Here is a 26,655-nt window from a genome sequence, read left to right as displayed (position 1 = left end):
TGACACTTTGCCCACTGACACTGTAACACTGCCCACTGATACTGTGACACTTTGCCCACTGACACTGTAACACTGCCCACTGACACTGTGACACACTGCCCACTGACACTGTGATACTTTGCCCACTGACACTGTAACACTGCCCACTGACACTGTGACACTTTGCCCACTGACACTGTAACACTGCCCACTGACAATGTCAACTGCCCACTGACACTGTGACACTTTGCCCACTGACACTGTAACACTGCCCACTGATACTGTGACACTTTGCCCACTGACACTGTAACACTGCCCACTGACACTGTGACACACTGCCCACTGCCACTGTGACACACTGCCCTCTGACACTGTAATACTGCCCACTGACACTGTGACACTGCCCACTGACACTGTGACACTGCCCACTGACACTGTGACACTTTGCCCACTGACACTGTAACACTGCCCACTGATACTGTGACACTTTGCCCACTGACACTGTAACACTGCCCACTGACACTGTGACACACTGCCCACTGACACTGTGACACACTGCCCTCTGACACTGTAATACTGCCCACTGACACTGTGACACTGCCCACTGACACTGTGACACTGCCCACTGACACTGTGACACTGTTCACTGACACTGTGACACTGCCCACTGACAATGTGACACACTGCCCACTGACACTGTGACACTTTGCCCACTGACACTGTTACAATGCCCACTGACACTGTGACACTTTGCCCACTGACACTGTAACACTGCCCACTGACAGTGTGACACACAGCTCACTGACACTGTGACACGTTGCCCACTGACATGACACTGCACACTGACAATGTCAACTGCCCACTGACACTGTGACAATTTGCCCACTGAAACTGTAACACTGCCCACTGATACTGTGACACTTTGCCCACTGACACTGTAACACTGCCCACTGACACTGTGACACACTGCCCTCTGACACTGTAACACTGCCCACTGACACTGTGACACTGCCCATTGACACTGTAACACACTGCCCACTGACACTGTGACACTGCCCACTGACACTGACATTGCGCACTGACACTGTGACACTTTGCCCACTGACACTGTAACACTGCCCACTGATACTGTGACACTTTGCCCACTGACACTGTAACACTGCCCACTGACACTGTGACACACTGCCCACTGACACTGTGACACACTGCCCTCTGACACTGTAATACTGCCCACTGACACTGTGCCACTGCCCACTGACACTGTGACACTGCCCACTGACACTGTGACACTGTTCACTGACACTGTGACACTTTGCCCACTGACACTGTAACACTGCCCACTGACAATGTCAACTGCCCACTGACACTGTGACACTTTGCCCACTGACACTGTAACACTGCCCACTGATACTGTGACACTTTGCCCACTGACACTGTAACACTGCCCACTGACACTGTGACACACTGCCCACTGCCACTGTGACACACTGCCCACTGACACTGTGACACTGCCCACTGACACTGTGACACTGCCCACTGACACTGTGACACTTTGCCCACTGACACTGTAACACTGCCCACTGATACTGTGACACTTTGCCCACTGACACTGTAACACTGCCCACTGACACTGTGACACACTGCCCACTGACACTGTGACACACTGCCCTCTGACACTGTAATACTGCCCACTGACACTGTGACACTGCCCACTGACACTGTGACACTGCCCACTGACACTGTGACACTGTTCACTGACACTGTGACACACTGCCCACTGACACTGTGACACTTTGCCCACTGACACTGTTACAATGCCCACTGACACTGTGACACTTTGCCCACTGACACTGTAACACTGCCCACTGACACTGTGACACACAGCTCACTGACACTGTGACACGTTGCCCACTGACATGACACTGCACACTGACAATGTCAACTGCCCACTGACACTGTGACAATTTGCCCACTGACACTGTAACACTGCCCACTGATACTGTGGCACTTTGCCCACTGACACTGTAACACTGCCCACTGACACTGTGACACACTGCCCACTGACACTGTGACACACTGCCCTCTGACACTGTAACACTGCCCACTGACACTGTGACACTGCCCATTGACACTGTAACACACTGCCCACTGACACTGTGACACTGCCCACTGACACTGACATTGCGCACTGACACTGTAACACTGCCCAGTGACACTGTGACACACTGCCCACTGACACTGTGACACGCTGCCCTCTGACACTGTAACATTGCCCACTGACACTGTGACACTGCCCATTGACACTGTAACACACTGCCCACTGACACTGTGACACTGCCCACTGACACTGACATTGCGCACTGACACTGTAACACTGCCCACTGACACTGTAACATACTGCCAACTGACACTGTGACACTGCCCACTGACACGGTAACACACTGCCCACTGACACTGTAACACACTGCCCACTGACACTGTGACACTGCCCACTGACACTGTAACACTGCCCACTGACACTGTGACACACAGCTCACTGACACTGTGACACGTTGCCCAATGACACTGACACTGCCCACTGACAATGTCAACTGCCCACTGACACTGTGACACTTTGCCCACTGACACTGTAACACTGCCAACTGATACTGTGACACTTTGCCCACTGACACTGTAACACTGCCCAATGACACTGTGACACACTGCCCACTGACACTGTGACACACTGCCCTCTGACACTGTAACACTGCCCACTGACACTGTGACACTGCCACTAACACTGTTGCACATTGCCCACTGACACTGTAACACTGCCCACTGACACTGTAACACTGCCCACTGACACTGTGACACTGCCCACTGACAATGTGACACTGTCCACTGACACTGTGACACTGCCCACTGACAATGTGAAACACTGCCCACTGACACTGTGACCCACTGCCCACTGACACTGCCCACTGACACTGTGGCACTGTCCACTGACACTGTGACACTGCCCACTGACACTGTGACACTTTGCCCACTGATACTGTGACACTTTTCCCACTGACACTGTAACACTGCCCACTGACACTGTGACACAATGCCCACTGACACTGTGACACACTGCCCTCTGACACTGTAATACTGCCCACTGACACTGTGACACTGCCCACTGACACTGTGACACTGCCCACTGACACTGTGACACTGCCCACTGACACTGTAACACTGCCCACTGACACTGTGACACACAGCTCACTGACACTGTGACACTGCCCACTGACAATGTCCACAGCTCACTGACACTGTGACACTGCCCATTGACACTGTAACACACTGCCCACTGATACTGTGACACTTTGCCCACTGACACTGACATTGCGCACTGACACTGTAACACTGCCCAGTGACACTGTGACACACTGCCCACTGACACTGTGACACGCTGCCCTCTGACACTGTAACATTGCCCACTGACACTGTGACACTGCCCATTGAAACTGTAACACACTGCCCACTGACACTGTGACACTGCCCACTGACACTGACATTGCGCACTGACACTGTAACACTGCCCACTGACACTGTAACATACTGCCAACTGACACTGTGACACTGCCCACTGACACGGTAACACACTGCCCACTGGCACTGTAACACACTGCCCACTGACACTGTGACACTGCCCACTGACACTGTAACACTGCCCACTGACACTGTGACACACAGCTCACTGACACTGTGACACGTTGCCCACTGACACTGACACTGCCCACTGACAATGTCAACTGCCCACTGACACTGTGACACTTTGCCCACTGACACTGACACTGCCCACTGACAATGTCAACTGCCCACTGACACTGTGACACTTTGCCCACTGACACTGTAACACTGCCCACTGATACTGTGACACTTTGCCCACTGACACTGTAACACTGCCCACTGACACTGTGACACACTGCCCACTGACACTGTGATACTTTGCCCACTGACACTGTAACACTGCCCACTGACACTGTGACACTTTGCCCACTGACACTGTAACACTGCCCACTGACAATGTCAACTGCCCACTGACACTGTGACACTTTGCCCACTGACACTGTGACACACTGCCCACTGCCACTGTGACACACTGCCCTCTGACACTGTAATACTGCCCACTGACACTGTGACACTGCCCACTGACACTGTGACACTGCCCACTGACACTGTGACACTGTTCACTGACACTGTGACACTGCCCACTGACAATGTGACACACTGCCCACTGACACTGTGACACTTTGCCCACTGACACTGTTACAATGCCCACTGACACTGTGACACTTTGCCCGCTGACACTGTAACACTGCCCACTGACACTGTGACACTTTGCCCACTGACACTGATACTGCCCACTGACAATGTCAACTGCCCACTGACACTGTGACACTTTGCCCACTGACACTGTAACACTGCCCACTGATACTGTGACACTTTGCCCACTGACACTGTAACACTGCCCACTGACACTGTGACACACTGCCCACTGACACTGTGATACTTTGCCCACTGACACTGTAACACTGCCCACTGACACTGTGACACTTTGCCCACTGACACTGTAACACTGCCCACTGACAATGTCAACTGCCCACTGACACTGTGACACTTTGCCCACTGACACTGTAACACTGCCCACTGATACTGTGACACTTTGCCCACTGACACTGTAACACTGCCCACTGACACTGTGACACACTGCCCACTGCCACTGTGACACACTGCCCTCTGACACTGTAATACTGCCCACTGACACTGTGACACTGCCCACTGACACTGTGACACTGCCCACTGACACTGTGACACTTTGCCCACTGACACTGTAACACTGCCCACTGATACTGTGACACTTTGCCCACTGACACTGTAACACTGCCCACTGACACTGTGACACACTGCCCACTGACACTGTGACACACTGCCCTCTGACACTGTAATACTGCCCACTGACACTGTGACACTGCCCACTGACACTGTGACACTGCCCACTGACACTGTGACACTGTTCACTGACACTGTGACACTGCCCACTGACAATGTGACACACTGCCCACTGACACTGTGACACTTTGCCCACTGACACTGTTACAATGCCCACTGACACTGTGACACTTTGCCCACTGACACTGTAACACTGCCCACTGACACTGTGACACACAGCTCACTGACACTGTGACACGTTGCCCACTGACATGACACTGCACACTGACAATGTCAACTGCCCACTGACACTGTGACAATTTGCCCACTGACACTGTAACACTGCCCACTGATACTGTGACACTTTGCCCACTGACACTGTAACACTGCCCACTGACACTGTGACACACTGCCCACTGACACTGTGACACACTGCCCTCTGACACTGTAACACTGCCCACTGACACTGTGACACTGCCCATTGACACTGTAACACACTGCCCACTGACACTGTGACACTGCCCACTGACACTGACATTGCGCACTGACACTGTAACACTGCCCAGTGACACTGTGACACACTGCCCACTGACACTGTGACACGCTGCCCTCTGACACTGTAACATTGCCCACTGACACTGTGACACTGCCCATTGACACTGTAACACACTGCCCACTGACACTGTGACACTGCCCACTGACACTGACATTGCGCACTGACACTGTAACACTGCCCACTGACACTGTAACATACTGCCAACTGACACTGTGACACTGCCCACTGACACGGTAACACACTGCCCACTGACACTGTAACACACTGCCCACTGACACTGTGACACTGCCCACTGACACTGTAACACTGCCCACTGACACTGTGACACACAGCTCACTGACACTGTGACACGTTGCCCACTGACACTGACACTGCCCACTGACAATGTCAACTGCCCACTGACACTGTGACACTTTGCCCACTGACACTGTAACACTGCCAACTGATACTGTGACACTTTGCCCACTGACACTGTAACACTGCCCAATGACACTGTGACACACTGCCCACTGACACTGTGACACACTGCCCTCTGACACTGTAACACTGCCCACTGACACTGTGACACTGCCACTAACACTGTTGCACATTGCCCACTGACACTGTAACACTGCCCACTGACACTGTAACACTGCCCACTGACACTGTGACACTGCCCACTGACACTGTGACACTGCCCACTGACAATGTGACACTGTCCACTGACACTGTGACACTGCCCACTGACAATGTGAAACACTGCCCACTGACACTGTGACCCACTGCCCACTGACACTGCCCACTGACACTGTGACACTGCCCACTCACACTATAACACTGCCCATTGACACCGTGACACTGCCCACTGACACTGTGACACACTGCCCACCAACACTGTGATACTGCCCACTGACACTGTGATACTGCCCACTGACACTGTAACACACTGCCCTGTGGCACTGCCCACTGACACTGTTAACTGCCCACTGACACTGTGACACACAGCCCACTGACACTGTGACACGTTGCCCACTGACACTGTGACACTGCCCACTGACAATGTCAACTGCCCACTGACACTGTAACACTTTGCCCACTGACACTGCAACACTGCCCACTGATACTGTGACACTTTGCCCACTGACACTGTAACACTGCCCACTGACACTGTGACACTGCCCACTGACACTGTAACACTGCGCACTGACACTGTGACACTGCCCACTGACACTGTGGCACATTGCCCACTGACACTGTAACACTGCCCATTGACACTGTAACACACTGCCCACTGACACGGTAACACACTGCCCACTGACACTGTGACACTGCCCACTGACACTGTGACACTGCTCACTGACACTGTAATACACTGCCCACTGACACTGTAACACACTGCCCACTGATACTGTGACACACTGCCCAGTGACACTGTGACCCACTGCCCACTGACACTGCCCACTGACACTGTGACACACTGCCCAGTGACACTGTGACACACTGCCCACTGACACTGTAGCACTGCCCACTAACACTGTGACACACTGTCCACTGACACTGTGACACTGCCCAATGACACTGTAACACTGCCCACTGACACTGTGACACTGCCCACTGACACTGTGACACTGCCCACTGACACTGACATTGCGCACTGACACTGTAACACTGCCCACTGACACTGTAACATACTGCCAACTGACACTGTGACACTGTCCACTGACACGGTAACACACTGCCCACTGACACTGTAACACACTGCCCACTGACACTGTGACACTGCCCACTGACACTGTAACACTGCCCACTGACACTGTGACACTGCCCACTGACACTGTAACACTGCCCACTGACACTGTGACACTGCCCACTGACACTTTGACACTTTGCCCACTGACACTGTGACACTGCCCACTGACACTGTAACACACTGCCCACTGACACTGCAACACTGCCCACTGACACTGTGACACACTGCCCACTGACACTGTAACACACTGCCCACTGACACTGTGGCACTGCCCACTGACACTGTGACACTTTGCCCACTGACACTGTAACACACTGCCCACTGACACTGTGACACTGCCCACTGACACAGTAACACTGCCCACTGATACTGGGACACTTTGCCCACTGACACTGTGTCACTTTGCCCACTGACACTGTGACACTTTGCCCACTGACACTGTGACACTGCCCACTGACACTGTAACACTGCCCACTGACACTGTGACACACTGCCCACTGACACTGTGACACACTGCCCACTGACACTGTAACACTGCCCACTGACACTGTAACACTGTCCACTGACACTGTGATACACTGCCCACTGACAATGTGACACACTGCCCACTGACAATGTGACACTTTGCCCACTGACACTGTGACACTGCCCACTGACACTGTAACACTGCCCACTGACAATGTGACACTGTCCACTGACACTGTGACACTGCCCACTGACAATGTGACACACTGCCCACTGACACTGTGACACTTTGCCCACTGACACTGTGACACTGCCCACTGACACTGTGACACTGCCCACTGACAATGTGACACTGTCCACTGACACTGTGACACTGCCCACTGACACTGTGACATACTGCCCCCCGACACTATGATATATTGCCCACCAACATGGTTTCTGGCATTTAATTGTTTCTCCACAGTATTAAAAAGTATGGAAAGATATGCATTCCTGCTGTAAGTCCCAGCGTAGGACACATTATGATATGCTGTCAGGCCCTTGGCAGTGGTATTTTGTCCCTGGGTACAAGGAATGTGCAGGCCTAAATCCCAATCCCTCCTCTTCCTGCTCCCTGGAATACTGCGCTGGGATTGGGAACCTGCTATGTGAGGCTCGAGGGGCGAAATGGCCTACTCCTGCTCCTATTTCTTACGTTCTTATGTTTTTATGGACTGACACACTAAATTACCTCAGAAAATTAATTTTTTGCAGAAGATTAGTTGCAAGGTGTCTCTTTTTTAATTTAAAAAAAATGTACTGTTCTTATGCTATAAACAGACTTTTGATTTCATGCTGCGAATGACAAGGGGAATCCAAAACTAGGGGCCATGAATAACCAGAGAGTGCTTAGAATGTGGAACTTGCTACCATAGGGAGTGGTTAAGGCAAATAACATGAGTGAATTTAAGGGGAAACTAGATTAGTTGATGAGGAAGAAAGGAGTAGAAGGTTATACTGATCGGGTTAAATGAAGTAGGGTGGGTGATGACTCGTGTCGAGCATAAACACAAGCATAGACAAATTGGTCTGAATGGCCTGTTTCTGTGCTGTATATTCTATGTAATTTTATGTAATTATTTTGATCACAAATCATAGTACACAAAGCCACAGTGTACTTTAAAAAAAAATTCTGGACCGTTTCTTAAAGCAAGACTGTTCTTCTGAAGCACGGCACCCTGGCTGTGTGGGAACTAAGGAGCGCGGGATGGCTTTAAAGGGCTGCTTCCTGGTCCGGTCTCTCGCACATCCTGGTGCAGCAGGTTCAGAGCAGCTGAAGTGCAGCTGTTCTTTATTGTTAACTGTTACCTGGAGTGGATAGTGAAAGTGGGGGAGGGAGGAGGGACTTCACCAATCTAATGACTCTGTATCATCACCAGCACTGGCTCCCCGCACTGTGAGACAGCCTGTGTGTGTCTGGATCCAATTTACGTGTCTAATGCAAACACTCGATGGAAAAATACATCAAACTCCAGGCTTCCCATCTGAGGCTCTGCGCACGATGTCCTTGGCCCACAGCCTGAACTCCCCTTCAATGATGCTCAGCCTTGGCAAGGGAGGGGCTGCGCTTCATTCGCCCTGTCTGGCTGTTGCCCTGATACCACAGTCTGTCACCCAGAGGTGGCCAGTGTGCGCTTACAGCTGTCAAATTCAGGGCCAAGGGCAGGGTCGTCAAACCTCCAGGGTTGTCCTGGAATCTCCAGGAATTAAACAATCATCTCCTAGACTCTGCTTCCAGCACCACAGGAGAAAAAGGTAATCGGGCATTTTCTTTGAACACTTTCATTTATTAGTTACAAAAATATTGGAGATAAGAAAAAAAATAAGGCTGTTTGACTGACAGCCAAGAATCTTCCTGTTCACTTTCCAATTGGTTGGGGATGGGGGAGCACCGAGAGGTGACCAATGGCAGGAGCGTGGGGGCGGAGCATTGGAGGCGAGTGACGATACCTCCAGGAATACACCCAACCAGAGTTGGCAACATAATTCTAGGACAATGAAGGGCAGCATTCTGTGCTGAAGCAAAATTGGGGGTTAAACAAAACACATCAGGAAATGCACAGACAGAATACTTTAAAGCATGTTTCTGTGGTCTGAGATGACTGGTGTCTGACACAGCCACAAACTTGGGTTATCCTGGCCTGCATTGCTCAAGTTTGATGACTCCTTGAAGATCAGGGTCAGGGATGGGGGTCATTTCAGTTTGACCTTCAGCCAGTCTCCCTCATCCGTGACTGGGTGAATTTATGACTGGCCTACTGTGGGAATCAGGAAAACCTCCAGACATCACATTGGAAAATGTTTACCCACCATCTGGGATTGGTAGGATTAGACTCACTGGACTTGTGTGAGTTATATAGAGGGCAAAAGAATGGAGGTGAAATAGTCCAGCTGAGCAGAAAAGGATAGCCATTACTCAAAGGAACGAAAATAAAAAAACTTACATTTATATAGCGCCTTTCATGATCACCAGACTTCTCAAGGCGCTTTACAGCCCTGGAGTGGACTTGAACCCACAACCTTCATGATGCAGAGGCGAGTGTGCTATCCACTGAGACACAGCTGACACTGGCTATCTGGGCTTCTTCGATCATCTGAAATGGGTCATGCGAATAGGTCTTTTTCATTTAATCCTCTTGTTGCAACATCACAACTCAGGTACTGCACCGGTATGATTCAGGGCAGAGCTGAGTCAATCTGATTACCAGTGTACATTATACCAGTACAGTGTACATTATACCAGTGTACATTGTACCAGTACAGTGTGGGTACAGTGTACATTGTACCAGTACACTGTGGGTATCAATGTCAGCAAAGGCAGTGCGTTGGGTATTAGGTATAACTGCAGAAAAATACAGGGAGCAGCACCAGCCTTTATATGTGGCCTTTTTCGATCTTACAAAGGCCTTTGTCCTCCTCCGTTTTGGATGCCCCCAAAAGTTTGTCAACATCCTTTGCCTGCTCCACAACGACATGCAGGCCGCGGTCCTTACCAGCGGATCCATTACAAACCCATTCCACGTCCAGACCGGGGTCAAACAGGGCTGCATCAGTGGAACTAAACTATAGAACGAGTGGGAAGCTGTTTAACCTACACTGCCTCCAGACCAGGTCCAAGATCACCCCAATCTCTGTTGTTGAGCTGCAGTACGCGGACGACGCCTGCGTCTGCACACATTCTGAGGCTGAACTCCAGGATATAGTCGACGTATTTACCGAGGCATATGAAAGCATGAGCCTTACGCTTAACATCAGTAAGACAAAGGTCCTCCACCAGCCTGTCCTCGCCGCACAGCACTGTTCCCCCAGGCATCAAGATTCACGGTGCGGCCCTCAACAACGTGGACCATTTCCCATACTTCGGGAGCCTCTTATCAACGAAGGCAGACATTGATGCAGAGATTCAACACTGCCTCCAGTGCGCCAGTGCAGCCTTTGGCCGCCTGAGGAAAAGAATGTTTGAAGACTAGGCCCTCTAATCTACCACCAAGCTCATGGTCTACAGAGCTGTAGTATGGATCAGAGTCATGGACGATGTACAGAAGACACCTTAAGTTGCTGGAGATATATCACCAACGATGTCTCCGCAAGATCCTGCAGGCGCACCAACATCAGCGTCCTCGACCAGGCCAACATCCCCAACATTGAAGCACTGACTACACTCTATTAGCTTCGTCACGGCAAACGAGCCAAAGGTGGGCAGCAGAAACGTTACAAGGACATCCTCAAAGCCTCCCTGGTGAAGTGCAACATCACCACTGGCACCTGGGAGACCCTGGCCGAAGACCGCCCTAAGTGGAGAAAGTGCATCCGAGAGGGCGTTGAGCTCTTCGAATCTCAATGCCGCGAGCGCGCAAAGGTCAGGCGCAGACAGCAGAAGGAGCGTGTGGTAAATCAGTCCCACCCCACCCCCCCTTCCCCCGACGAATGTCTGTCCCATGTGTGACAGGGTCTGTGGCTCCCGTATTGGACTGTTCAGCCACTAAAGAACTCACTTCAGGAGTGGAAGCAAGTCTTCCTCAATTCCGAGGGACTGCCTGTGATGATGATGGTGAGGCACTTCGAGCTGCTAGTTTATACTAAGCTTCGCCAGTCCTGACTGAACATCAATCATCAATCTTTACATTCTGCACTTATACCGTACAGCGCAAAGACATCATTGCAACGGGAGTGAGTGAATCCCAGGGTGCTGCTTCCTTAGAATGCAGTTCCACTATAATCAGTCGAGTATAAATCACAAGCGGCATGTGGCTATCCCAGCTTCACGCTGTCTGGCACAGGGAATCCTCCCTTCAAACAGCAGGGAAAGGGCAATAGCTAAAGACTGAGAAAATAAAAATGAAAATAACTCCTGCAGAGCTGTGAGGGGTTAATGGAGAACGGCAACACTGAATGAATAATTGCTGAACGTAGGCCTGACAGTTTCATCTGTTTCCACTCAGAGAGAGCAGTGAATCAGATGGTGCAAAAACCACAAGACAAGTCAAGTTTACAGTTACTCCAAGGCTGATACTTCTCAGTGCAATCTAGGTTGCAGCAAGTTTCAAAGGGAAGGCCCTTTGATTAAAATGATACCCGCATCAGATTAACAGGAGCACAGATAAGCAGCATGAGGAATGCTCGCATCCACCGCTGAAATGCAGAAAGTTTAATGTAAATCAGCACAACACAAAAACTGCACCGGTTGCTGCAGGAACGTTCCCACTCGCTGGCAACTCCAGAAACCAAACGCTACAGCGCGAAAAGCGTGCCTGAAAGGTGTCCTCCAGATCAATGGGACGAAGCAGCTCTGACAATGAAACTGGCAAGTCTTCCATTGATATAAGCGTCAGATGTGTAGGCCATAAATCTAAACTTACATGAAAGAAATCATCTCCATCTGCTTCAAAGTTGACAAGTAGTTTACAGTGGTTAGCTGACAAATGTCACTGCCAGACATAATACAGCATGGGATATCACAAACACACAGTACAGGAGAGAGAGTGGATATCACACACACAGTACAGGAGAGAGAGTGGATATCACACACACAGTACAGAAGAGAGAGTGGATATCACACACACACAGTACAGGAGAGAGAGTGGATATCATACACACAGTACAGGAGTGAGAGTGGATATCACACACACACAGTACAGGAGAGAGTGGATATCACACACACAGTACAAGAGAGAGAGTGGATATCACACACACACAGTACAGGAGAGAGAGTGGATATCACACACACAGTACAGGAGAGAGTGGATATCACACACACACAGTACAGGAGAGAGAGTGGATATTACACACACACACACACACACACACACACACACACACAGTACAGGAGAGAGTGAATATCACACACACAGTACAGGAGGAAGTGGATATCACACACACACAGTACAGGAGAAAGTTTGGATATTGCACAAACCCACTGTGGTGTGGGACGGATTGGACGGAACAGAGCACTTTTTCCTGTCCGTCATTCTTGTATGTTCATAGGCTGAATGGGTGAACAAATTAATGAGAACCAGGGTCATAGAGTCATACAGCACAGAAGGAGGTAATTTAGGCCATCTTACCTGTGTCAGCTCTGTGAGAGAGCTGTCCAATTAGTCCCATTGCCCTCCTCTTTTGTCATAGCCCTGCAGTTATTTCCGCTTTAAGTTTATATCCAATTCCACACAAAATAAGGAATAAGAAAGGCTTGTAAGTACATATCCTGTTGGGAGGACATCCTCAAAGCTTCCTTGATGAAGTGCAACATCTCCACCGACACCTGGGAGTCCCTGGCCAAAGACCGCCCAAATGGAGGAAGTGCATCCGGGAGGGTGCTGAGCACCTCGAGTCTCATCGCCGAGAGCATGCAGAAAACAAGCGCAGGCAGCGGAAAGAGCGTGCGGCAAACCAGACTCCACACCCACCCTTTCCCTCAAAGACTGTCTGTCCCACCTGTGACAGAGACTGTGGTTCTCTTTTTGGACTGTCAGTCACCTAAGGACTAATTTTTAGAGTGGAAGCAAGTCTTCCTCGATTCCGAGGGACTGCCTATGATGATGTAGAAAGTAAGGTGAAGGCATTCACAAGAATAAGTAGAGGAACATGTAAGATCTTGTGAAACAGCTGGTTGAAGGGACAAAGGTGAGACCTGGAAATGACAACAAAGGTATGTCTTAAAGGTGTGGATCAATGAGATAAGCAGCTCTGGCTGCTTAGATTCCTACATTGCTACATGGACTACACTTCAAAAAATACTTTATTGGTTATAAAGCGCTTTGGGACATCCGGTGGTCGTGAAAGATGCTATATAAATGCAAGTCTTTTTTTCTGTAGATGTGAAACATTACAGTAAGATCCTTTCATTACTTAAGCAGCAAGAGGAGAAGTGATGCCCATAAAATATAGATGGGGTGGGGATAGATTTTCAACTGGTCACCCAAGTATAAATGAACATGAAAAATCAGCAGTTTCTGTAATGGGCGTCCATTCCACTTGGACACAAAGTTGAAAAGCCTATGGTTACACCTTACCCTCTGGCACCAGCATGCAGCAGTAGGCCTTTATTTTGGCGCTAGAGTTAAACATAGCGAGCTGACAGCATCGCTCCTGAATTTATTCCGATTGAATTCAATCGGAAGCCACTTTCTGCCAGCCCGGTGTCACAGGGTAGGCGAAGGGCAAGGGGGGCCCGGGTGCACTGCAGTTTCCTGGATCCGCCCAGGTTCCTTCCTGTGCGCAGATCCCTGGAACATCCTCCTTACCTTTGCTGAATTCGTCCATCTTGATTGGCATGATGGGGCTCTGAGGAGCGGAGTCTCCACTCAGAGAGTAACTGTGCTCCGCCTGGATGTCCGGAGTGGCCGGGTCAAGCTCCATGTCCAGCAGAGGGTTCCTTTCAGCCAGCAGTGGGTCATCGAAGAAACTACTGAACAGTTCGTTGGAGAAGTCATCCAGGTTCTCTGAAAAATGCTGCAAGTGGACAGAGAGGGATGGTGTTACTGCACACAGTCCGATTAAACTTCAAGTAAATTCAAGCAAACATTACATGGATAGACTGGAGAAGCTGAGGTTGTTCTCCTAGATAAGAGAAGGCCAAGAGGAGATTTGATAGAGGTGTTCAAAATCATGAAGAGCTTAGATAGAGTAAATAAAGAGAAATTGTTTCCAACAGCTGAAGGGTCGATAACCAGAGGGCACAGATTTAATGATTTGCAAAGGGATCAGAGCCAATATGAGAAAAAACTTTTTACACAACAAATGGCTAGGATTTGGAATGCACTGGCCGATAGAGGGATGGATAAAGATTCAACAGTAGCCTTCAAAAGGCAATTGGATCAATACTTGAAGGAGTGAATCTTCACTCACCCCTACAGTGAGTCCTGTCTCACTCCCAGTGAATCCTCACTCACTCCCAGTTAATCCTGTCTCTCTCCCACAGTGAATCCTGTCTCTCTTCCACAGTGAATCCTCACTCACTCCCAGTGAATTCTCACTCACTCCCAGTGAATCCTGTCTCACTCCCAGTGAATCCTCACACATTCCCTGTTAATCCTGTCTCACTCCCAGTGAATCCTCACACACTCCCTGTTAATCCTGTCCCACTCCCAGTGAATCCTCACTCACTCCCAGTGAATCCTGTCTCACTCCCAGTGAATCCTATCTCACTCCCAGTGAATCCTCACTCACTCCGTGAATCCTATCTCACTCCCAGTGAATCCTGTCTCACTCCCAGTGAATCCTGTCTCACTCCCAGTGAATCCTCACACACGCCCAGTGAATCCTGTCTCACTCCCAGTGAATCCTCACTCACTCCCAGTGAATCCTATCTCACTCCCAGTGAATCCTGTCTTACTCCCAGTGAATCCTTACACACTCCCAGTGAATCCTCACTTACTCTCATTGAATCATCACACTCCCACTGAATCCTCACTCACTCCCAGTGAATCCTGTCTCACTCCCAGTGTATCCTGTCTCTCTCCCAGTGAATCCTCACACACTCCCAGTGAATCCTCTCTCACTCCTACAGTGAATCCTCACACACACTCCCAGTGAATCCTGTCTCTCTCCTAGTGAATCCTCACACACTCCCAGTGAATCCTCACTCACTCCCAGTGAATCCTCACTCACTCCCAATGAATCCTGTCTCACTCCCAGTGAATCCTCACTCACTCTTACACTAAAACCCCAATCACTCTTGTATTGAATCCCAGATCAGTCATATCGTGAAATCCAGCTCTCACCCCAATTCCAGTCTCTGCAATTGTCCCTATTGTTTGGAAACAGTGAACCCTGGGCTCAGTTCTACTTGTGCCAACAACACTCTGGTAGCTCATGAAAATGGCCATTCCTCCGGAGTGAGTCTGGACTGTGAATGATATCCCCAATCAATGGGGTTCATGGAAAATATCCACACATGAAGATTCACGTTTCATGAGGGATGCCCAGTCCGTCGTAACCCTCTCACTTCTGCCTCACTGAGATCAGCTAACATAATAGTCCAGAAATCGAGGCTGGACCATGGCTGGTCTGTACAGCCCGGTACAGTACAATACCAGGCGATGTATTCAATCACTGCACAATCAGGGTAACCCAGAGCTGATCAGTGTCGGCAGTGGCTCAGTAGTTGCGCTATTGCCAAGTCCCACTCTTGATGAGACATTGAATGTAAGGTGAATATAAAAGATCTCATGGCACTATTTAAAGAAGAGCAGGGGAGTTCTCCAAATGTCATTCCTCAACCAACTAAAGACAGATTATCTGGCCATTATCTCACAGCTGTTTCTGGGATCTTGCTGTGTGCAAATTGGCGTTTCCTACTTTACAAGAGTGATTACACTTCCAAAAAATACTTCATTGGCTGTAAAGCGTTGTGGGCCACGCAAGGCGCTATAGCTGCGTTTTTGCTATGTGTAATGCAAGTCATTGTCGTTTATACCACAGAGCGTGGGATTTTGAGGTTTATTGCATGTACCTCCTCAATTTAAATGCTTGCTAAGATACCGAACGTGCAACCAATGGTGTTGAAACAGCTTGTTCGGGGACACAGATCGGGAAATTGGGTCTGAGCGATTTTGAGATCTGTTATCCCACCTGTGGCCATCCCTCCCGATTTGGTTCGGAATTGTGTCCAACCCGTCTGTGTCAGAAAGTTCCTGCAGAAAACGATTAAGCAGTCTCAGTCTATGCCCTATCGAGACCAGAGGGAGTGGGCAGGATCTTTCAAAATCGCAGGATCCGGCTTGTCAAGGGAAATATACTCCCTCATGTTCCTGCAGCTGAGTGGCTGGGAAGGCAGCATATGTTGAATGCACACAGGGCGTGCTGAAAGTATCCAGGGCTGACTCACACCTAGGTGTGGAAGACACCTGAGCAAGGTTTGCCAGCAAGCCGTAATTCATTCGCTGTTGTTGGCCTGCAACGTAAACACAGCTCCGAGCCTACATCATTGCAGCTATACTGGGCTACCTCTGAACTAATAACCTAAATGCAAACTGGTTCTGCAGCTTAACCGGGATATCCTGTATGATTATATTAAAAAATCTTTCAAACTATATGCGTCACCACCATCATAATTAAGTAATGAGTGAAGCAGGATAACTCACTGAGGAACACAATGCTTTCACAAACAACATCTTTCTTCGCCTTCCACTTTTTTACGCTGGGTACAATTACCTATCCGCACGTCATTCTATGGGTGAATTACATGCATATCTAACACAATCCAACGCAGAATTTACTGAATATTGAAGGTGAGTGAACTCCACCCACACTGTACACAGTGTGCAGCCCACCACACCCGGTAAAAGCTGGCAATGGAAAAAAGTGTGAATGACCCAGGGTCAGCTCTGTGTTTGTGCAGCCTGCTGCAGTTGCTAGGTAAAAGCCCCATTGACAGCTGCTCGTGTATGGCTGATTCTCATCTACTCTACTGTTATTCTTCTCCTTCTTCTTAGGCAGTCCCTCAGAGTTGAGGATGACTTGCTTCCATGAGTTCTCAGGTGACTGAAGAGTCCAATGTGGGACCTACAGTCTCTGTCACAGGTGGGTCTGGTGGTTGGAGAGACGGGTGGGTGGGGTGCTTTTGGTGTTGTGCGCTCCTTCCGCTGTTTGCGCTTGGCTTCCGTGTGCTCCCGGCGAAGAGACTCGAGGTGTTCGGCGCCTTCCCGGATGCACTTCTCCATTTTGGGTGGTCTTGGGCCAGGGATTCCCAGGTGTTGGTGGGGATGTTGCACTTTTTCAAGGAGGCTTTGAGGGTGCCCTTGAAGCATTTCCTCTGCCCACCTTGGGCTTGCTTGCTGTGTTGGCGCTCTGAGTACAGCGCTTGTTTTTGGGAGTCACGTATGGGGCATGCAGACAATGTGGCCCATCCATCGGAGCTGATTGAGCGTGGTCAGTACTCAATGCTGGGAATTTGGCCTGAGCGAGAACACCACCAAGATTGGGGGGGGGGGGGGGGGTCGAAGACGAGGTAAATCAACAAATAGTAATTAGCTGACGCCAAGCTTGGATTTTTAAAGCCTGTAGGAGGAAGAGAAAGCTCACGGAAGTGAGGAGATTGTGGCTGATGTAAACTGGGTTAGTTGTCTGTCCAGTAGGATCACTAAAAGATGTATCAATGGAGGAGCTGCTATTTATTTATCTGTCTGGCACCCTCAGCAGCCATATAAACACATTTCCCGTACACATGATGTACAGCCCCCATATATGTGTACCACACATATGTGACACAGATGAGAGTATTTGCGTGTGTGCAGTGACCAATGAGACATTAAAGGCGCAACAAGGGCAAGGCAGTGAAGAGAAAATTAAATAAAGCCATTTGATCACACACGTTGAAGAGACAACAGATGATTTGCAAAGTGGGTCCAAACGCAAAGAGGAAAAACATGCAAAAAGAAAGATCGTCAAATAGGAGTCAGAGAATGGATAGGCCTGGAGTCTATCATGATGAATATCAATGACTAACCTCAGGTTTGAGTTAATATCAAAAAGCATGAAAGGGGGAAAGTCCATTCAGCCCATCATGCTGCAATCTTCCAAAGACCATGTGCAGTTGTCCCAATCGTGGACTATCTCCCACCCATTTAATCTCCTGAGGGAAAACTCTGCATAAAAATTCCCTGACTCCTGAAATGATTAAGCTCATCTCTAGATCTCTAGAATACTCATCAACCTCCTTTCTTCACTTCTGGCCTTAGTATTTAATTCTGAAAATAGATTCAGATTAGCTAGAAAAAAATGTGTCACAGACATGAAAACAACGAAACTCATAAACTGCAGTGGATTAACCTACAGCCCTGAACATAGGAGTCAACACCACATATTTAGTGACTTGAGGCTTGTCTCACATCCTAACCCCTTTGGGATTGGACAATCCAATCTTGCAAGTGACTGTTGTAATTGGGAAAACTGAAAAACAGACACAAAAAGTCCCATTTTCCAAGGTTGAATTTTGAAAAACTAGGCACACATATATTTACAATGCAGCCCACTCACACATACACAATGAAAATAAGCCTGTTTTATATTACTGCAAGCATAATCAGCCTATGTACATGCTCAGTCAGTCTATCTCACACATGTGTGCAGTCTTATTTGAAAGCCAAATCTAGTTTTGGACTGGACATATTGATTTGGGCCAATAGTGTAAAATTGACGATATTGATTCAGTTGCGTTATAAATCTCTCCCTAATTTTCGTTTCCAGTGACTCCAATAGAAATAAAATGGGGAGAAGCTGTATAACGGGTGACTATCTGCCAAAATTTTAGTATCCCCCATAGTGTTTACCCAGGCCAACTGCTGCATTGTTGATACACTGTCATTTCCCATATTTAAAGTACATGGGCCAGAAACACAGGTGTGGGTGATATGTAGCTGACATTTTTCTGAAAACAGACCTGTCGCAGAAAACTTGCAATATTTTACACATGAAAATGTACATGTGAAAATATGACAGAAAGAGAGAGCTTGCATTTATGGAGCATCTTTTACGACCTCAGGACACCCCAAATGTTTTATAGCCAATGAGGTTCTTTGTTTTTGAAGCGTAGTCACTGTGGTAATGTAGGAAACATGGCAGCCAAGTTGTGCACACAATAATAAAATGCGTGGAATCTGGTCAGGCCATGAAGGAATCTCCATTAAGGCAGCAGGTGGTACAACTTGGAGAGCAGAAAGCTCAGAGGAGTACTGGCCAACATTCCTCAGATTACCAAGTCACTCATCTCATTGCTGCTTGTGGGGTCTTACTGTGCACAAAAATGTCTGCGGCATTAGCCTCCATATCAACAATGACTGCACGTCACAGTAATTAATCTTATGTGAGGCTCTTTGTGATATTTCTGAGAGATATGATTAAAGTGCTATATAAGTGTGAGTCTTTCTCACCAGGAACAATTACATTTTGGTCAGTGCTTATCAGTCAGTTCCGTGTCAGTTATCTGCGCAAGTTAGATAATGCTGTTGTTAAACCCTTATGTCCCATCATGTGGACAAGAATGACAAAGTTAATTGTAAATTAGAGAGTACCATAATTATTGCCACAGAACCCTCCCACCAGGAAATGGGATTTGTGCTATTTTTTATCTCTAAAACTACTGACCTGCTGTTAGCATTTAAACAAGACTGCACCCAGATCCTGCTCATTTGTAGGGTCATTGTGGGTTGTAGAATTACAATAATTAGAGTTTAATTTAAAATATTCTTATAATCAGACCAACCGCAATGCCCCGACCACTATCCATTCTGAGATAGGCTACCAGCACAGTCATGGAACTGAATCTGGGCCAATCTGGTCAGCTTGCCTTCGAACTACAGCAGGCTAAGTTGGACCTTTAAATCATGAGTTAGATTGATTGTAGCATAGTGGAGCCACCAACAAGAGCAACCGAGCTGCCTCAGACCTTTGGCCTTTGCTAACAAAGTAACAGCCATGAATCAGCAGCCTCACGAACAACTGGACAGCCTCACACAGCATCAATGACAAGCAGGCAGCCCAAACACCTTGCCATTGGTCTTAGTAATAGTAAGTAGCCTTTCACTGCTGGCCTTACTAACAACTGAGCAGCATCTCATCATTGATCACTGGCCTTAAGAACATTAGGTACAGGAATAGGCCATTCCGCCAACCAAGCCGCCTCTCACCACTGACCTCGCCAACAGCCCTCATGCCTTTCACCATTGACTTCACTAAACAAAACTCATGCTTCTTACCACTGAGCTCACTAAACAACCTTTTTTTTAAATTCATTCATGTGAAGTGGGAGTCGCTGGCAAGCATTTAATGCCCATCCCTAAATGCCCTTGAGAAGGTGGTGGTGAGCTGCCTTCTTGAACCGCTGTAGTCCATGTGATGAAGGTATTCCACAGTGCTGTTAGGGAGAGAGTTCCAGGATTTTGACCCAGTGATGATGAAGGAATGGCGATATATTTCCAAATCAGGATAGTGTGTAACTTGGAGGGAAACTTGCAGGTGATGGTGTTCCCATGCGCCTGCTGCCGTTGTCCTTATTGGCGGTATTGTTGGAGCTGCACTCATCCAGACAAGTGGAGAGTATTCCATCACACTCCTGACTTGTGCCTTGTAGATGGTGGAAAGGCTTTGGGGAGTCAGAAGGTGAGACACTCACTGCAGAATGCCCAGCCTCTCACCATTGACCTCACTAAAAAAAAACCTCATGCCTATCACTATCAATAGGCCGAATTCTTCTGCTGATGTTAAAATTCTGTTTTTTATAAGGTGTAAAAACATTTCAAATGGATGGCAACCTATAAACAGTTGAAAGCTATATTTAGTAAACTGTAATAACTTCAGGCTGTATGTTTTTCAGAGTTCCTGAGACTCGGCAAAGTTGTGGGATCTGATAGAAGTAGTCTACCTAGACCGGAATGAAATACATGCGATCTCCCGTATTTTACAATGCCTCTGCCAAAAGAATATACTCCATGCAGCCCTAGGTTTTTTACACCACACGTTATAGAATTAAACAAAGGAATTTAGCGTTTTTTAATGCGAGTGATGATGGAATTCAGTTTGGCCATGCCCTCCTCCAAAGTCAGATACCATACCAACATTCGTTGTCGAGGCTCACAGATCACAAATGGCAACTTGAGTAAGGAACTCGTGGCACAGTAATCCAGCGAGGGCATCAATGTTTTCAAGAGAAGAGGAGAGGGGAGAAAATTGGGGAAAGGATTTAATAAAAGAAAGAAATCAAGCAGTTATGTTCCTATTGCAGCAACATCCTTTGTACTAATAAAGTGAGGTCCATCGTCCATCTGATAGACTGGTTGGAGTCTCTTAAAAGTCAGAGAATGCACATAATCCCAAACATATAAGGGGGAGCAGTGAGGGAGTTAGATCACAGGGAGTGAGTGTCAGCAGACTGTTCAACCGGCTCTTTGAAAGAGCTGTCCAATTAGTCTTACTCAACTGCTATTTTCCTGTAACAACTCACTGCATTAAAACAGTCTCCTTATCTGCCCTCTGGCTCTTTTGCCAATTACCTTAAATCTGCACCCTCATGTTGTCCATGACCATTATTTTAGTACCTATTTTAACATGTATTTATGATTATTTTTATTACGTGCTTTTGTGATCTCCCACCCTGTATTTCTGCATCCAGTAGGGGTGATTAGTGCTGCGGTAATAGTCTACTCTGACATTTTAGAAGTTTTGCTTTATTGAAGGAACTTTGGTTTTTTGCTCTTTTGCCTGCGCCTTCTGAAGAGAGAGGATCAAGTGGGCATGAGATACATAATTGTGCCAGATGTAGTCATATTCCACAGGCCTTAATCCCAAGTTATTCTGTTAGAGTGGTCAGATACCATGCGAAGGTACGAGGCGAACTATGAGAAGAAAATCATATTTACAATGCCCAATTATATAAATTTTCATTGGGGGCTGAGTAATATAAAGTTGGTCCAAAGATACCAAATACTCTTTGAGGGTCGATATGGTTCTGTGCGCTATTTATTACATAGAATTAGATAGAATGTACAGCACAGAAACAGGCCATTCAGCCCAAATGGTCCATCTTTATGGTCCACATGAGCCTCCCCACTCCTCTTCATCTAACCCGATCAGCAAATCCTTCTACTCCTTTCTGCTGAATGCGTTTATCCAGCTTCCCCTTAAAGGCATCAATATTATTCGCCTCAACTATTCCTTGTGGTAGTGAGTTCCATATTCTAACCACTCTCTGAGTCAGGAAGTTTCTCTTGAATTCCTTATTGGATTTATTAGTTACTATCTTATATTTCTGCACCCTAGTTTTGGATTCCCCTACAATGGAAAAATTTTCTCTTATGTTTCTAATGAACTGGCTAATGACTTCATTACACACAGAGGAATTTCTGTCCACTCTCTCTGTTTTCTCAGAGGGAGATTTATTTATGTATGGACATTTAGTCTCAGCTCCTAAAGATTATTATATTACCCGGAGAATTTGGTTTCAATTAATCCAATAATGGGCCATGTTTAAAAGAAGCAAAAGATGTTGCCAATTCATACATAGAGTGCCAGAGATTACAGTGAAACTGTGCACCAATGGTAACTGGATAAGAGGTAATTTAGCCGGCAAGTCAAATACTTGGGAACAATGACAGTCAAAACAGTGACAGCATTCAGGTTTGAAAATTATGATAGATATCCATGTTTTTATTACGTATTTTTAATTTAATTTTTGATTGCTGAGAGATTTCAGTTCTTAGAGGATTATACACTTCTCAAATTGTAGTCAACACCCAGATTTAGCATTAAACACTCAAAGGGTGGAAATTGTCATTTTTTTAAGGCCGGTTACTGGGCAACGGAGCGGTAAGGCCTTACCGACCGGAGTCAAGCCGAGGGTGAGACCCAGCCGCAATTGTCCCCAGCCCCGACTTTCCGTCCTGCCTTGCTTGGCGCTCTGACCCCTTGTCTGCCGCGCGCCGACCCCTTACCGCCCGGTGGCGACACTTTATCCACTCCGTGGGAGCGCAGCCACCGCCGGTCGGTGCCCCTGACGGCTTCGTGAGGTGGGAAGCTGTCCTTAAAGGGGAGGATGCACCCGCCACGACCGCCATTTTCTTTTAATTGTCGGCCGTGGATTCGGCCGGGCTGCCAACAGGCACCCCCTCGTGGGTGCCGAGCCACAGGCCCGGCCGAACCGCTCCCTGGTGGCCCAGTGGCCGCCACGGAGGCCTCGCAGCATCCCTCCCCTTTAACTGAAGGGAGGGATGTTGCTTCACGTCAGTGCGACACGGCACGTCCGCTTCACGCAAACATCATCACCACAGCGCGGCAGTGATAGACACCGCACGTTCCCAACCCAAACCTGCCCTTGCACCATCTCAATCTGCGCCCCAAAGTGCTGGGAGATGGTGTCACAGTTAAAGCGATGATTTTTGTGGTTCTTCCCGCCAAATCCCGCCGGGCGGAAATAATTCGAATTATCCGGCCAGGCGGAGGGCAGTCCCTCCCCGCCACTTCACAGTTCAGGAATAGGATGGGTCAGATGTAGAGTAAAGCTCCCTGTTCATTGTCCCATTCAGCACAGGGCATGTGTAGGATGGGTCAAATGTGGATTAAAGCTCCCTCTTTACTGGCCCATCATGAGCTTCCATAATTGGTTAAAGATGAGTTAGATGTTTCCAAATCAGGTAGAGCATAGATTATGTGCATAGTAAAATATCCTCTATACTGTCCCGACAGAGAGTCTCCTCGACAGTGCTAATGTGACAGCTCCACTTCCGATTGTGTTGCTCTCAGCAGGTTTCCTAAACCCTGAAACTCAGTAAATCTTTCCAATTCTTTGTCAGATCACAAACGCCAGAGGTCACCTTGCACACATCAAGGATCACTTTGCGCTAATGCACTTAGCCAAAAGGCCTAGAGCCCAAGCACCGTTCCTGGAAGTACTGCAATACCAGGTTCGTGCCATGGAGGTGGATGGGTCAGCAACCCACCCCACCCACCTCCTATTTCCAAAAAGCATAGGAGAACCACCTTCCTGATCCAGGGAGAACCACTTTGGGGTCATGGTTACTCCCCTGTCAGGTCAGTTACGCATGATCTTAGCCAAAAGGCCGAGAAGAAACTGAGTAAATTCTGTTTCTGTCCGAACCGGTGTTCGGCTGATTAGTTGGGGTGTGGAACTGCTTCTCTCTGTTAGCAGTAACTGACAATTATGTCCTATATATAATGCTTTACATGTACAGTCTGTAATATGGATAGAAATTAAAGTCATTTCTTTAGGATGCCCTGCAATTTTAAATATGTCAAGCTCTATTTAAAAAAAGATTGGTATGTGACTTTGGGCCATCAAATTGCAAGTACTGCCCTTTCACCTCAATTCCAGCCCACAGAGATTGGATATAGCTTTCCTCTACTTGCCAGGAGTCTGGTCAATCTCCACACCGTTCGCGGTACACAAGGCTGCTCTCCGCGCCATCACCGATCGCAATCAGTCCCTAATGTTTGTTGAAATGGCCTATTGGTTTAAAGTTCTGTAGATGACAGCATCTCTGAACAAAATAGGTCAACTCCGCTTTGCACCCGACGATCTGGAAATACTCCACCACGAACATGAACACGGTGTCAGCTGTGGCTCGGTAGGTCGCACTCTCACCTATGAGCCAGAGACCTGAGCACATAATAAAGGCTGCAGTACTGAAGGTGCGCTGCACTGTCGGAGGTGCCATCTTTCGGATGAGACGTTAAACTGTGGCCCCGTCTGCTGTCAGGTGGAATTAAAAGATCCCATGTCACTATTTCAAAGAAAAGCAGTGGAGTTCTCCCCGGTGTCCTGGCCAATATTTATCTCTCAATCAACACAACAAAAACAGATTATCCGGTCAGTATTTCATTGCTGTTTCAACCTGACTGCTCTGTTTCCTACATTACAACTGTGTTTGCACTTCAAAAAAAATTAATTGGCTGTAAAGCGCTCTGGGGCATCTTGAAGTCATAAAAAGCGCTGTATAAAATGTATGTTCTTTTATTTTATGTTTCCCAAAAGAAACAAGAGTGACTGTTATACCAGGGCGGCATATTTGAATACCTGACTCATCAAACTTTTTACACTGCTTCTTTATGCAATATATAGGCCAGAGACCAGAAATACTCCACCGACTGAGCCACAAAGCCCCGGAACATCCTAGGATTCATCCCCAGCCCAACGCAGGAAGGTCCCTGGTTTTATGCCAGGACAGATCCCTGTATTAATCACTAGTCATTGCAGCAGATGCAGTCAAATTACCCTGGAATATCGGAAGAAGGGCTCTCAACAGACAGCCATCGCCTGCTGGTGAGCCCATTTCAACCATTCATGCACCCGTCCACCCATGCTTATTCCTAAATAAGATAGCTGGAATCGCAGGCTCATACCAAACAGAAACTGCCCACGCACAGTGCCCTGTCTTTCAGTCTTGTAACTCGCACCAATTTCCACTCACCCATCACCCCTGTGCTCGCTGACCTATATTGGCTCCCGGTTAAGCAACGCCTCGATTTCAAATTTCTCATCCTTGTTTTCAAATCCCTCCATGGCCTCGCCCCTCCCTATCTTTGTAATCTCCTCCAGCCCCACAAACCTCCAAAATGTCTGCAGTCTTCTAATTTTGTCCTCTTGGGCATCCCTGATTATCATCGCTCAACCATCAGTGGCCGTGTCTTCTGCTGCCTAGGCTCTAAGCTCTGGAATTCTCTGCCTAAACCTCTCTACCTCGTTACCTCTCTTTCCTCCTTTAAGACGCTTCTTAAAACCTACCTCTTTGACCAAGCTATTGGCTACCTGCCCTAATTTCTCCTTATGTGACTCGGTGTCAAATATTTTGTCTTATAATACCCCTGTGAAGCGCCTTGGGATGTTTCACTACGTTAAAGGCCCTATATAAATACAAGTTGTTGTTGTTGTATTCAAACCAGTTGCAGTCAAAAGATGAAGTTTGCTCTGCAGGAGCTGAGGGGT

The 26,655-nt window shown here is 48.0% G+C and overlaps 1 protein-coding gene and 1 pseudogene across 1 annotated transcript in view; both read right to left on the bottom strand.

Moving 5' to 3' along the window:
• creb3l1 (cAMP responsive element binding protein 3-like 1) overlaps nt 1–23,770 on the bottom strand; it is a 219,579-nt gene extending 195,809 nt beyond the window's left edge. Inside the window, exons 1-2 of the mRNA XM_070898733.1 lie at nt 23,648–23,770; nt 14,465–14,672 (exon numbers count right to left, since the gene is read on the bottom strand). Of these exons, the coding sequence (XP_070754834.1) occupies nt 14,465–14,672; nt 23,648–23,770 (331 nt within the window). The remainder of the gene's footprint in view (nt 1–14,464; nt 14,673–23,647) is intronic.
• An 809-nt stretch (nt 23,771–24,579) lies between these two features.
• Nucleotides 24,580–24,784, bottom strand: LOC139280339 (U2 spliceosomal RNA; annotated as a pseudogene).
• Between the last annotated feature and the right edge of the window lie 1,871 nt (nt 24,785–26,655).

This window comes from Pristiophorus japonicus, chromosome 14 (assembly GCF_044704955.1).
Source record: "Pristiophorus japonicus isolate sPriJap1 chromosome 14, sPriJap1.hap1, whole genome shotgun sequence".
NCBI lineage: Eukaryota > Metazoa > Chordata > Chondrichthyes > Pristiophoridae > Pristiophorus > Pristiophorus japonicus.
Note: the sequence above shows the minus strand (reverse complement) of the source record. Positions and strands in the feature narration are given on the sequence as shown.